Source organism: Narcine bancroftii, chromosome 3 (assembly GCF_036971445.1).
Source record: "Narcine bancroftii isolate sNarBan1 chromosome 3, sNarBan1.hap1, whole genome shotgun sequence".
NCBI classification, from domain to species: domain Eukaryota; kingdom Metazoa; phylum Chordata; class Chondrichthyes; order Torpediniformes; family Narcinidae; genus Narcine; species Narcine bancroftii.
The window spans coordinates 72,253,856-72,268,294 of NC_091471.1; the positions used below are offsets into that span (position 1 = coordinate 72,253,856).

Sequence of the window (14,439 nt, forward strand, 5' to 3'; positions counted from 1 at the left end):
GTAAAGAGATGGGGGGGTGGTAACGCTGCCGGTAAAGAGATGGGGGGGTGGTAACGCTGCCGGTAAAGAGATGGGGGGTGGTAACGCTGCCGGTAAAGAGATGGGGTGTGGTAACGCTGCCGGTAAAGAGATGGGGGGGTGGTAACGCTGCCGGTAAAGAGATGGGGGGGGTGGTAACGCTGCTGGTAAAGAGATGGGGGGGTGGTAACGCTGCCGGTAGAGATGGCGGGGGGGTGGTAGCTCTGGCGGTAAAGAGATGGGGGGTGGTAACGCTGCCGTTAAAGAGATGGGGGGGTGGGAACGCTGCCGGTAAAGAGATGGGGGACGTGGTAACGCTGCCGGTAAAGAGATGGCGGGGGGGTGGTATCTCAGGCGGTAAAGAGATGGGGGGGGTGGTAACACTGCCGGTAAAGAGATGGGAGGGTGGTAACGCTGCCGGTAAAGATATGGCGGGGGGGTGTGGTGGTAGCGCCGGCGGTAAAGGGATGGAGGGGTTGGTAACTGCCGGTAAAGAGTTGGGGGGGGGTGGTAAGCTGCCGGTAAAGAGATGGGGGGGGTGGTAACGCTGCCGGTAAAGAGATGGGGGGGTGGTAACGCTGCCGGTAAAGAGATGGGGGGTGGTAACGCTGCCGGTAAAGAGATGGGGGGGGGGGTTGTGGTAACGCTGCCGGTAAAGAGATGGCGGGGGGGGGGGTAACGCTGCCGGTAAAGAGATGGGGGGGGGGTTGTGGTAACGCTGCCGGTAAAGAGATGGCGGGGGGGGGGGGGTAACGCTGCCGGTAAAGAGATGGGGGGGGGGGTTGTGGTAACGCTGCCGGTAAAGAGATGGCGGGGGGGTGGTAACGCTGCCGGTAAAGAGATGGGGGGATGGTAACGCCGCCGGTAAAGAGATGGGGGGGTGGGAACGCTGCCGGTAAAGAGATGGGGGACGTGGTAATGCTGCCGGTAAAGAGATGGCGGGGGGGTGGTATCTCAGGCGGTAAAGAGATGGGGGGGGTGGTAACACTGCCGGTAAAGAGATGGGGGGGTGGTAACGCTGCCGGTAAAGATATGGCGGGGGGGTGTGGTGGTAGCGCCGGCGGTAAAGGGATGGAGGGGTTGGTAACACTGCCGGTAAAGAGTTGGGGGGGGGTGGTAAGCTGCCGGTAAAGAGATGGGGGGGGGGTGGTAACGCTGCCGGTAAAGAGATGGGGGGGTGGTAACGCTGCCGGTAAAGAGATGGGGGGGGGGGGGTTGTGGTAACGCTGCCGGTAAAGAGATGGCGGGGGGGGGGTAACGCTGCCGGTAAAGAGATGGGGGGGGGGGTTGTGGTAACGCTGCCGGTAAAGAGATGGCGGGGGGGGGGGGTAACGCCGCCGGTAAAGAGATGGGGGGATGGTAACGCCGCCGGTAAAGAGGTGGGGTGGGGGTGATAACGCCGATGGTGCGTATGCGCGGCCACGTGAAATGGCTCGAGCGAACTTGCAGTTCGCGGGGAATCCCCGCCCGGGGTCTCATTGTTCGCGCGGCCGTTCGGAACCCTGCCCGGGGCGCGTTGCCTTGGTTACCTGCAGTAACGGCCATCCCCGTGTCAGTGAGCGCAACATCTCGACTGCTGCAGACAAAACAGGTGGGCAGAATGGACGGAACTCCAACCCCACACACGGGCAACAAACTATTTCTTCCGGCAGGCATCGTGGAGCCAGTGATTAACGTTCCGGCTGCAAACATTACCTTCCTACCCCCTTGTCTTGAGACATCCAGATCATTTGCCCGTCTCCCGCCGATTACTAACCCGTCGACAGTAATTTTAAATATACTGACCTGTCCAGTTTATTGGCACTATCCTACACTATTCCCTGCACATTCATGACTGCATGCACATTCATGACTGCATAGCCAAGTTCAGCTTTATCAAGCTACAAATTTGCTGATGTCACAAACATTGAACTGGAAATGATGGTCAGAATACAGAATGGATTGGAGAATCTCGTTGAGTGATGCCAGAAGAACAATCTTGCTCTTGCCAAAGAGTTAATTGTTGATTTTAGGAAAAAGGGGCCATGGGACCTCACTGTTACCCACTTTGCTGGGAAAGCGGTGGAGAGTCTTAACCTTCAAGTTCCTGGAACTCCATATTTCAGAGAGTAGTGGATTAACTACCATATGGGCCCTAGGCTGAGCTTTTGCAAGCCCACACCCCCTCCTCCCCCCTTCAGTGGCCTATTTAGGGAAAATAGCACCTATGGCAAACACCGAAATTGTGCGTTCCCTACCCCCGTTAAAACTTACTTCAACCCCTCATCTCGACACTACTTCACCTTCCCTACCTGTCCTCGCCACTATAGAACCCTAAAATAGTCATATGCAATATTGTATTGGATATATTGAGATATTGGAAAATAATCTACAACTTAAAAAAACACGACAGTCATTTCAATTAAAGAAAACCCTCTGCCTACTTCGTTGGCCACCATTCTCTGAATGAAAGTAGCGACCAGTGAGTGGCATTCAACAGGGAGGAGTGGAGTGGCCAAAATTAAAGGTGTTGAGTGGCTGTCACCCTCTCTTACCTTTGGTGGAAAGGTGACTCTTGGTGCCAAGCACCCGATGGGTGAGAATCAGGAAGATGCCGAAGACTATGGTCAAACTCATCCTTCAGCCGTGACTCCAACAAGGGACAGGGGAGGGTTGGAGTCAGGCATCAGGTGCTCCAATGTAGGCCAAGGGGAAGGTTCGGAGTTGGATGTTGGGAGCTCTGATGTAGGTTTGGGATTGGGCATCAGATGCTCCAGTGTAGGGTGGGGGAGGTTTCAGAGTTGGGTGTTGGGACTCCGGTGTAGGATGAGGGGAAGGTTCAGAGTCGGTATTGGGAGCTCCAGTGTAGGCCGAGGGGAGGGTTCAGAGTCGGGCGTCGGAAGCTCTGGTATAAGCTGAGGGGAGGGTTCAGAGTTGGGCATCTGGAGCTCTGGTGTAGGCCGAGGAGAGGGTCTGACTCCAAGCCCTCTCTTTATCAGTCAACCTACAGGCACATACCAAACGGATGCAATAAACACAGAGTGGGATGGCACATGGCTCATGAGGGACCATGGAGACAGTTGTCATCCCTGCCCACTCTTGGATGCAGCTGCAGCCCTATTCTGATGGCACGGTGGAACTCTCTCTGTTCTGGACCAAGCTGTTGATGGGTAACAGTCTCTGCAGCTACCGTGATAATGGCGTTTATTCTCAAGGCAACACACTACTGATCTATATTCACATCATTGGCTGCATAATGTTACCCTCCCACACACACCCCCCCCCCCCCCCACCATGTTTAATTTAATTCACCGTACGTCATGCCCTCTCTGTGAATGCCAGTTGGGCAATCAATTAAATTACAGACCCTTACCTTCCAGGCCCCTAGGCTTCAGCCTACTCAGCCTAATGGGTTTTCTACCACTGATTTCAGAAAACCTTTCCTGGAGCCAGCACATAAAGGCAACCATGAAGAAGACCTACCAATGTCTCTTGTTCCGAAGGAGTCTCAGGAGGTTTGGCGTTTCATCGGATACTCTATCAAACTTCTACAGATACTTTGTGGAAAGTATACTGGCTGGTTGTATCACAACCTGGTTTGGGAATTCAACTGCCCAGGAATACAGAATGCAGCAGATATTGTAAACATAGCCTGATCCATAGGCTCTGTACTCCCATCCTTTGCAGACATCTATGTGAGGTGCTGCTTTAAGAAGGCAGCTAATATCATAAAGGACCCCAATTACCCCAGTCACAATTTCTTCTCACGGCTACCTTCAGGTAGAAAGTAAAGACATCTGAAAAAAGGCACCTTTTGCTTCAACTACAATTTCTTGTCAACAGCTACCAGACTCTTTAACCTCCTCTTGTAACACCAATCAGAGACTGCTCCAATACCACAAAAAAGGCAATTTTTTTGCACAAGGATTTCTATGAATATTTTTTATCAAGTTGATGTATTTATTGTCTCTTAATTCAGTTAGTTTACTGTCAGAATTTTTCTTCACAATTAGCTTTTCTTTGAGTCAGCGGATTGGGTGGTGTTCAAGGACTCAGCTGAGGATCTGAATGATTACACCAGGGCTGTCACAGACTATCAAAACAGCTGTAGACGAGTGTGTCCCCATCAAATCGTTCAGAGTTTTCCCCAACTAGAAGTTCTGGATGAACAGTGAAATCCCAACCTGCTGAAAGCCAGATCACAGGCATTTAAGTCCAGAGATCCAGATCACCAGATATGACCTGTGAAAACCTATCTCCTGGGTGAAGTGGAGATTCCAGATGAAAATGGAAACAACAAGGAACACCTGACAACTGGCAGGACCTAAATGCCATAACCTGCTACAAAACCGAATCTGGTGAAGTAGTAGACATCAAAGCTTTGCTCCCAGAGGAACTCCAATGCTTTTTGTACCTGATTTGACAAGAGTAATATGCACCCCCACAACCCCTGATAATCTCATCCTATCCAATTTGGAGGATGGCATGCCTGCTGTCTTCAGGAGAGTGAATCCAAAGAAAGCATCTGGCCTGGATGGAGTACCCGTTTGAATATTACCCTCCTGTTTCAAACAAACATCAATCATTCTGGTGCCCAAGAAGAGTGTAGTAATCTACCTATGGTGCGCTGTTAGCCAGAATCAGACACACACAAGGTAAAGACTGTACAACAGGCTTTAATCCACAAAAATTTCCACAGAACCAGGCTGGCTGTAGCTGCAGTAACTCTGAGTGAGGCCTCAGGAGGCTGGCACAGGCTTATATCCCAGAGGGTGATTGACACCTAACTGGGTGGGGCTTGATTCATTCAGGCTGACTGATTGACAGCCGGCCAGGTGTTGTCCTCTCCCCTTACACTCCTGCAGGTACAGAGGTTGCCCTCTGCAGTAGGTCGGTGGTGTACCACCACACTACCTTAATGAGTTTCAGCCAGTAGCACTTACATCAACAGTGAATAAGTGTTTTGAAAGGCTGGTGTTGAAGTATATCAGCTCCTGTCTGAGTGATGACATGGATATGTTCCAGTTCATATAGCGTAGCAACAGATCTATGGCAGATGCCTTCTCACTGGCTCTACAAAAAATCACGGAACACCTGGAAAATAAAGAGGCATTCATCGGGATGCTCTTTATCGACTACAGTTCAGCATTTAACATCATCATCCCCTCAAAATTGATCAGCAAACTCCAAGATCTGGAACTCAACACCCCACTGTGTAATTGGATCATGGATTTCCTCACTTCCAGAACCACAATCAGTAAGGATCGGCAAGAACTTCTCCTCCACAATCTCCATCAGAACCAGAGCACCACAGGGCTGCATTCTGAGCCCTCTGCTCTACTCACTTTTCACCTATGACTGTGTGGCTCTGTATGTCAATAACACTGTCTATAAGTTTGTTGACAACACTACTGAAGTGGGTTGCGTAAAGAAAGGTGAAAAGATTGCATGGGTGCAAACTGAAATGAATAAAATAGGAGAAAGTAATTCTGAACATCTTTTATATAAATGGCATGAAGGGTTATTAAAAGGAAAATCTGATACACTGATACTTAAAGTATGGAATAGAGTACATGTAGAAAGAGGAATGAAGAATTATCAGTTGGATAAAATGATATTAAATCGAAATCCTTTAATTCCTTTTATGGGTGATAACTGTTATTTTGATGCTTGGTATAATTGGGGAATAAAAAAAATTAAGGGATTGTTTTTTGGCATCTGTCTTTTTGACTTTTGATCAATTGAAAAATAAGTATAATATACCACATAATTTTTTTTATTATCAACTGAAATCATATTTAAAAAAATTAGGGAGGAATTTAAAATTGCCAGAATAAAGTCCTTTTGAATATCTAATAATGGATATGTTTTATTGAAAGATTTATTACTCTTTGACTTGGCTTCGCGGATGAAGATTTATGGAGGGGTATGTCTACGTCTGCTGCAGGCTCGTTGGTGACTGACAAGTCCAATGCGGGACAGGCAGGCACGGTTGCAGCGGTTGCAAGGGAAAATTGGTTGGTTGGGGTTGGGTGTTGGCTTTTTCCTCCTTTGTCTTTTGTCAATGAGGTGGGCTCTGCGGTCTTCTTCAAAGGAGGTTGCTGCTCGCCGAACTGTGAGGCGCCAAGATGCACGATTGGAGGCGATATGTATATTAAATTACAAGAGACTACTCAGAAACAGGATTTATTTAAATCTAGATGAGAAAAAGATTTAAATATACAGATTCAAGATGAAGTATGGTCAAAATTATGTTATGAAAGTGTAACTAGTACAATTAATGTTAGATATCAAATGGTACAATTTAATTCTTTTACATCAATTATATTATACTCCATATAAATTGCATGCACTTCATTTGAATTGTTCTGATTAATGTTTGAGATGTAATAAAGAAGTAGGAATTTTTTTGCATGCAGTTTGGCAACGTGAAAAGGTGGATAGGTTTTGGGAAGATATAAGTATTTAATTGGGACGAGTTTTGAGGATGCAAATTTTGAAGGATCCCGGAGTATTTTTATTGGGAGATAGTTCCCAATTGAAGTTAGATATTTATGAAAAGAAGTTTTTAAGTGTAGCAATTGCAAAGAAATCGATAGCTGTTACATGGAAACCTGGTGATATTGTGGGGTTGAATAGATGACGAATGGAACTATTAAATTGTATGTCATTAGAGAAAATATCGTATGATTGGAAACCCTACATGGATTTTATTGCTACGACTTTACCTGCAGCATCTACCACGTCACCATCCAACCCACCCTAATTAGTTATGATTTAAGACTCTTATGTAAATTGCAATTAAGATATAGGTTTATTAGACAGGCTTTGTCTTTTCTTTCTTTTTTTTCTTACTTTTTGGGGAGGGAAGGGGTGGATGGGGAGAAAAAATATAAAAATTATTACTTTTGTGTCATAATTTTATCTTTTTCATGTTATGGATAAATATGTGTTTTGACGTAAATGGAAAATAAAATTTTCAAAAATAAAAGAGAAAGGTGATGAGTCAGCACACAGGAGGGCGATTGGAAACCTGGCTGAATGGTGCCAAAACATCAAGAAAGGAAAGCCAGAGGGAAACAATTCAGAGGTCATTGACAGATCAGAGGTGGAGAGGGTGAGCAAACTTAAGTTCTCGGGAGTCATTTTCATGGAGGAGCTTTCCTGGACCTAACATACTAATGGCATAATGAAGAAAGCACAACAGCACCTCTACTTCCTCAGGAGTTTGTGGAAGTTTAGCATGACACCAGAAGCCCTGGCAAATTTTTACAGCAGTGTGGTGGAAAGTGCGATGACTGACTCTAGACAATACTTTCCTTATTCTTATAATATATCCTAATTTCAGAGTATCATCTTCCAAAGCGGGAGCTGCAATATCCCAAATTTAGATCTCTTTAATTTAACAAATCAAACTCAATGGCTGTTACTTTATGTAGTTTTAATTTGTTGATAGAATGGATAAACATTTTGCAAAGCTTCTCATTAAGACTTTCATAATGATGAATAACAAAATATTTACTGTATAATAGAGATATAAAAAGTATATGAGGATACTGGATGCAGTAAATAAGTCCTCTGGATGTACAGGTGAAGTGTTGCTTCACATGAAAGGCCTGTTTGGGGCTCTGGACTGTGGGAGAGAATGAGTTTGGAGGCCATGGCGTGGAGGTGACCAGAGGTGCTGAGGTGGAGATGGTGTTGGAGACAGTGGGTTGATGCTTGATGGTGGCATCCTGTGGGAGGGGTCAATAGATGGAGGTATCTGAGAGCTGTCAACTGACCTCAAGCAAGGTAGAGGTCAGTGGGCCAGATCACAACAACACCACCCTTATCTGCGGGTTGGATGATGAGGTTGGGATTATTGCAGAGAGAGTGGAGAGCAGAGTGTTCTGAGGAGGCGAGGTTGGAAGATGGGGGGGGGGGGGGGTGGTGAAGTTGCGATGGTTGATGTCTTGGCGGCAGTTGGAAATGAAAAAGTCCAGAGCTGGCAGCTGGCCAGGTTGAGGTGTCCAGGAAGAAGAAGGCTTGAAGCAGGAGAAAGGGTTCTGGGTGGGAGGTGGACAGTTGCAGTTATGGAAGTGGACCTGGAGGCAGAGGCGACGGAAGAAGAGCTTGACATTGCAGCATGCACAGAACTCATTGAGGTGTGGGCAGAGGGGGACAAAGGTGAGGCCTCTACTGAGGACCAAGTGCTCCATCTTAGAGAGGGAAAGGTCAGAGGGGATAGTGAAAACCAAGCAAGGATTAGAGTGGGGATTGGAGTTATGGAGGGTGTTGGGGGAAGGGAGAAGAGGAAGGTTGGGGAGGTTTGAGGGTGGAGCTGTGAGGTGGGGGAGGAGGTTGGGGAGGTCAGAGTGGGGAGAGGGTGGTAAGAAGGGTAGCTAGAGAAGAGATGAGGTCTGGGGATAGGGGAGAAAAGGAGGGCAGGGAGGAGGAGATGGGAGTGGAGTGGGAAGGGGAGTAGGAGTATAGGGAAGCAGTTGTGAGAGGGATGTGAGTAGTGTTACACACCCAGAGGACCCCAAAACCCAGCAGCAATAGAAATTCACTAAGACAAATGGTTACTTAAACAAAAGTTACTATTAATTTTCTTTAAACATAAAAACAGGATCTAATTTTAACTTAACCCCCTTCTAATTCTAAGCACATGTATATGTAATTTGTATATGTCCAGGAAAATTTTTTGATTCATAGTCCTATCTCATTTTTCACTTCTCCAAGTTCACCGGTATCAGGAAATTCTTATACTGTGCACAGAATTTGACATTTATGAATTTTCACCAGGCTCTAGTGAAAGGTAAATGGTTACCACTCAGTAAGGTTATCATTGATTTCAGAGAGAAATTTGTTGCTCGTTGGACACTCACAAACTGATTCCCATGATCAGTACTTTAGTGTCTTGCCAAAGAAACTTGCCCCATCAGGGTTTTCCAAAAGCTAACCTCTTCTTCCAGGTCACCATAGAGTTCCTCTTGTTTCTCTTATTTCAGGTGAAATACTCTAGCCAACCATCTCCTCTTGTAAGGACTACAAGGGTTTTCAACAGGCTGCACTCAAAACTCACAACCTGTCTTCAAAATGGGGTTTTCAACCAAACTTGCCAGCTTGTCATCTTGCAGACTCAAAAGCCACTGCAGAACTTCAACTGACTTCTCTCTCTCTCTTAGAGAAAGCCCATTTGGTTTTTTCTTTCACTCTCTGCTTGCAAAACCACATGACCTTCATGCAGGGCTCTAGACCCAGTCCCTGAAAGATCTTATCAGCCTCTGAGCATGGATTGTTTCATTTGCACCTGCTTCTGAAGTTCCTTAGCAAAGCATTTCCAAAATAGTTTTTATTGTCTTTGCAAAGGCGTCTCAATGTTTCACTTTCAGTAAAACTCTTGCATTTTAAATGAGGTGAAGTGTTAACTCTGTTTGTGGTGATCTACACTAAAATCCCCACAATCTATCTCTTTTAAAAAAATATATTTATAAATAATATAAAATATAATATAACCTGTAACAGTAGGATTCAGTAGTGAGATTAGGATTCTGGTGACAGTCTGTGTTGGGAGCCATGTAGTGACAGTCAGCAAGGGAGACTCCAGCATCTTTTTTTGCAGATTCGGTGCTAGAGTTGGGAGTCGAAGCATCAGGAGCTCCGGTGAGAAGGGGGCTGGGGTTGGTGTTCCGATGAGCGGCCTTGGTGTCGGGAGATCCATGAGGTCCACGGCCTGGGTCGGTGTTGCGGTGTGCAGCCATGGCATTGGGGGCTCCATGGGGTCCGCAGCAGGGTTGGTGTTGCAGTGAGTGGCTATGGCACACATGTCAAACTCAGGCCCATGGGTCAAATTTGGCCTGTGATATAATTATATTTGGCCCGCAAGATCATATCAAACATGTATTAAAGCTGGCCCGCTGGCCACCGTGCCAGTATAGCGCATGCACAGCTAATACTACGAATCCCAGAATGCTTTGCAAATGCGTTGGCGCCAACCCCTCAGCCCGCTAATCGCCCCCACCTCCTCTGTTTACTTTCATCAGCATCTGCGACCTGTTGCCCAACTCACATGTAATAAACCCCTTACGGAAAATGGCCAAACGAAAGACAGAAAACAGGACCTTCCAAGACAGGTGGGAGGCAGACTATATGTTCATCATTTTAAAAGACAAATCTGTTTGTCATTGAACCAAGTTGTTATTTTTTTGACTTGTTGGCTTGTGAAAAAAAATAAATTTAAAAGGAGCTTAAAGGCTATAGAGAAATATTATTTATTGAATATTTTATTTCTCATTTGTTCATGCTTCTTCTGGAAAGAGTTTAACCAAAACTATTATAAATCATTTATTTTAATAAGAAAAGGTTTAAATTTGCATATGTTGAAAGAAGAGAAAACATGCAGATGTTGAAAATTTTCAATAAATATTTAATTTGGCCCACGACTTAGTCCAAGTTTTTAATTTTGGCCCTCTGTGAATTTGAGTTTGACACCCCTGGGCTATGGCATTGGGGAGGTCTGTGGGGTCTGCGGCCAGAGTTGGTGTTCCAATGAGTGGTAAAATAAGGGGAAAAATTGGTCCCCTTGAAGATCAATGTTGTCAGCTATGTATGGAGCCAGAAGTGATGGGGGAAATATATATATATATTTTTTGCATCAATATTTATTCAGGAAACTGGCACAGAGTCAAGGAAAGTTAGGAAAACAAGCAGTGAGGTCAAGGATTAAAGAGGAGGCGGTGCTTGCTTAAAGCAAACAAGGGAGGATAAATCCCCAAGGCCTGACAAGATATTCCCTTAAGGAAATCAAGTATATGTTATGATGGGTTGACTAAATTAATTAATGTAAGATATAGTATGGTTAATTATAATTTTCGCATCAGTTATATTTAACCCCTGAAAACTTGAAAAGATATGGATTTAGTAATTCAGATTATGTGTTGGAACATTTCTACATTCTGTTTGGTTTTGTGATAAAGTTCATCCTTTCTGGTTTAAAATTAGGGAATTTCTTCAAAATTTGTTTAAAATTCAATTTCCTTTCAATTCTAAAACTTTTTTGTTAGGTTATTTTACTCCGTTAGTGGACTTGGGGTTGGATAAGTTTCAGACAGCGTTTATTCGTCTAACATTGACAGTTGCTCGAAAATGTATTGCTATGTCTTGGAAAGATGAAGTGGAGTTAAATGTAGTTCGATTACATAATGAGTTGAAGTCGTGTATCTATATGGAGAAAATAACATATAATTTGCATAATAATTATGATTTTTTTGTTAAGATGTGGACACATGTATATGAAGAATATGAATTTAGTAATATTGTAAATTACTGAATGTTTTTGTTTATTTTTAATGCTTCCTTTAGGGATCTGTTGTGGGAGGGGGGGAGGGGATGGGTTTGTTTTACTGTTTTATTATTAGACTACTTATTCTGTAAAAGTCTGTTAATTTTTATTGAAAAAATACTAAATAAAGTTAAAAAAAGGAGGCAAGTATAGAAATTGCAGTGGCTCTGGCAGAAATATTTAAAATGTTCTTTGCCACAGGTGTGGTGATAGCTCATGTTCTTCCATCGTTTAAACAAAGTTCCAAGAGTAACCCTGGAATTTGTAGGCTGGTGAGTCTGATGTCAGTAGTAGGTAACTTATTGGAAGGTGTTCTAAGAGATCAGTAATACAAGTATTTGGATAGATCAGGACTGGTTCAGGATAGTGAACATGACTTTGTGCATGGTAGGTCATGTTTAACAAATCTGAGAGTTTTTCGGGAGGTTTTGCTCACCTAACTACAGGAAAGATATTAATAAGATTGAAAGTGAGCAGAGAAGATTTACTAGGTGTGATAGTATAGACCTATCACCAATGTATATAATTACAGTATCTAGAGTGTAATGACTGTGCTTATAGCGATTGGCTGAGAGCTTAGCCACGCCTACTGTCTGGGCCTTAAAGGGTTGTGTCCCTAGCTAGGTCGGATCATTCTGGACTGGTCGGCCACCTGTGAAGAGCTCCTGTCTTTTGCTAATAAAAGCCTTGGTTTGGATCAACAAGTCTTTTGTTCTTTCGACGAGCTCTACACTAGGATGTTGCCCAGACTTCAAGAACGGAGTTATAGGTTAAACAGGTTAGGGTGGCACATTTGGCATAGCAGATAGCGCAATGCCGTTACAGTGCCAGCGACTGGGACGGAAGTTCAAATTTGTGCTGTCTGTAAAGAGTTTGTATATTCTCCCGAACCTACGTGGGTTTTCACTGGGTGTTCCAGTTTCCTTCCACTTTTAAACATAGGTTAATTGGGTCTAAATTGGGCGGACCGGACTCATGGGCCAAAATGGCCTGTAATTGTGCTGCATGTCTAAATTAAAAATTTTAATTTTTTCTTGGGAGTGAAGAAGAATCAGGGGATATTTGATAGAGGTATAGTATTTAAAATTATCAGGAGTAAATAGAAAGAGTAATGCAGGTAGGCTTCTTCCACGGCAGGTAGGTGAGATATATACCAGAGAACATGGGTTGAGGGTCAAAGGGCGAAAGTTCAGTAGTTCTCAACCTTTTTTGCCTTAGGCCCCACTTTAATTTTTCAAAAAAACTCATGCCCCAACATTAGTGGAAAAAAAGTTATATATTCAAAAGAAGTTTTAATTAAATAATTTACAGCAAGTGTATTTCAATGCAATTGAGGTTGGGAATACACTGGAACACATATTTCATATTCAGCTCACTACTTCGATATGTCAACCATCTCAAACACACATTCAACAATTGTCGTCACTTCAGTGGGAACCTTACCCCTGACGCTGGCTACAGATTTTTTTGATTCAAGGGACTAATTTTGTTAGTTTCGTCCTTAAATCTCCATGTTTTGTCATTTCCAGTCGGTGTCTTTTAGCTTGTAGCAAATCACTAGCAGCACTGAAGCCATATTCTACTAAATAAGATGATGGAAAATGTATCTATAATTCCTTTGCTAAAGTAGTCGAGTTTGGGTATTTCTTTTCAATTATAATGTTAACCAAGGATAACAACAGTTAAAATAAGAGGAACAATGGAGAAAAAACAGAGAAACATCGGAAGATTTAAGCCCATTCCAGAGGCTTGAACAACATTCCTCAGCTGCAGTTCAGAACGCTGTTATGTGCACAGACTGAACTGTATCATCTTCAACTATATCCTCAAGTGAGGACGATTAACCGTCTCTATTTGATGGGCAGATAAAAATGTTCCTTGTGTCATCCTTTCTTTTTCAATCTTTTTATTAAACATATTATTGGTAAATAATACATGAGGAGAATAGATAATCAAAAAGGGGGAAAAAAATCACTATATGACATCATATGATATAACATATTTTATTACACCACAATTAAGGAATAGGTTCTCATCTGCTCAAACTGAAATCTTTAAAAAAAAATGATTATAAACCCCACCTAATCTTTTATTTAAAAAAAAAACTGGGCAGCCTATCCGAGAATTTATAAATAAAAATTAATCGTCTAGTCACAGGCCTCCAGTCTGAGAAGCTATTGCCCACGGCCACTCACTGGCTTCTCCCACACAGCCAATGTTTTTGAATATTTTAATATGAGATTTCACATCCAAAGTACAGAGTACCTATGGATAGATGTTAAAATTCTTAAAGATACACTACACTTAAAATCACCAATGCCTGAAGAGGGCGCACAGAATCAGTGAACCGGTGCGGACTCGAAAGGCCAACATGGCCAGTTTCCGCTCCGTAAATGGTTATATGGTTAAGAGCAAAAATGCATGTGGTAAAAATAAAAAGAATAAAGTGATTTTACTTGGAAGTTAACACGATTGTGTTGTACTGACAGTGTGGCCAAGTCACATCTTTCACACCAACATATGAGTTTTTTTTTCAAACCAACTTTTTAATTATTTCTAAAAATATTCCTATGCCCCACTAAAATATTCTTAAGACCCATGCCCCACCAAAATAGTCCCACACCCCACCTTGAGAATTATGATTGAGGGGGAACATTCAGGGTAACTTATTCACAGAGAGTGGTGGGAGTGTGGAATGAGCTGCCAGCTGGAGTTGTGAATGCAGGCTCAGTTTTAACATTTAAGAAGAATTTGGACAGGTACATGGATGGGAGGTGTATGCAGGAAGATGGAATGGGTGCAAGTCAGTGGGACTTGGCATAAAAATAGTTCTGCACTAGAAGGGCTGGATGGGCTGGTTTCTGTACTGTAATGTCTTATTTTAACACCAGACTCACATTTCATTGCTTGAAATGCTGCCAATCTGGATAAGTACAGGTAAGTTAAAGCTTTTCTCGGTCACTACTTTTTTTCTCTGCACCAGAAAATGGAGTTTTAAGGTGGCTGATCAGGCACCATTTTGCTTTGGATTGTGTGTGAGATGAACACTGAACTTCTGTGCATTGGTGAGTGTTCTGCTTCAATTCCAAAATGTGTTTAAGAATGCCAATCAAAGA

The 14,439-nt window shown here is 43.6% G+C and overlaps 1 protein-coding gene across 5 annotated transcripts in view; it reads right to left on the reverse strand.

Annotated features, from left to right (window-relative positions):
• The window catches only part of stoml2 (stomatin (EPB72)-like 2), a 54,088-nt gene extending 52,264 nt beyond the window's left edge, over window positions 1–1,824 (reverse strand). For 2 of the 5 annotated variants that reach the window (XM_069924269.1, XM_069924268.1), the window contains exon 1: window positions 1,548–1,647. Coding sequence is in view for 1 of the 5 variants with exons in the window: in XM_069924267.1 (XP_069780368.1) it covers window positions 1,548–1,586 (39 nt within the window). In the remaining 4 variants the exon portion in view is untranslated. Of the gene's footprint in view, window positions 1–1,547; window positions 1,663–1,803 lie in introns of those variants that run through there. The other 3 variants (XM_069924272.1, XM_069924267.1, XM_069924270.1) reach the window with 3 other exon arrangements.
• Between the last annotated feature and the right edge of the window lie 12,615 nt (window positions 1,825–14,439).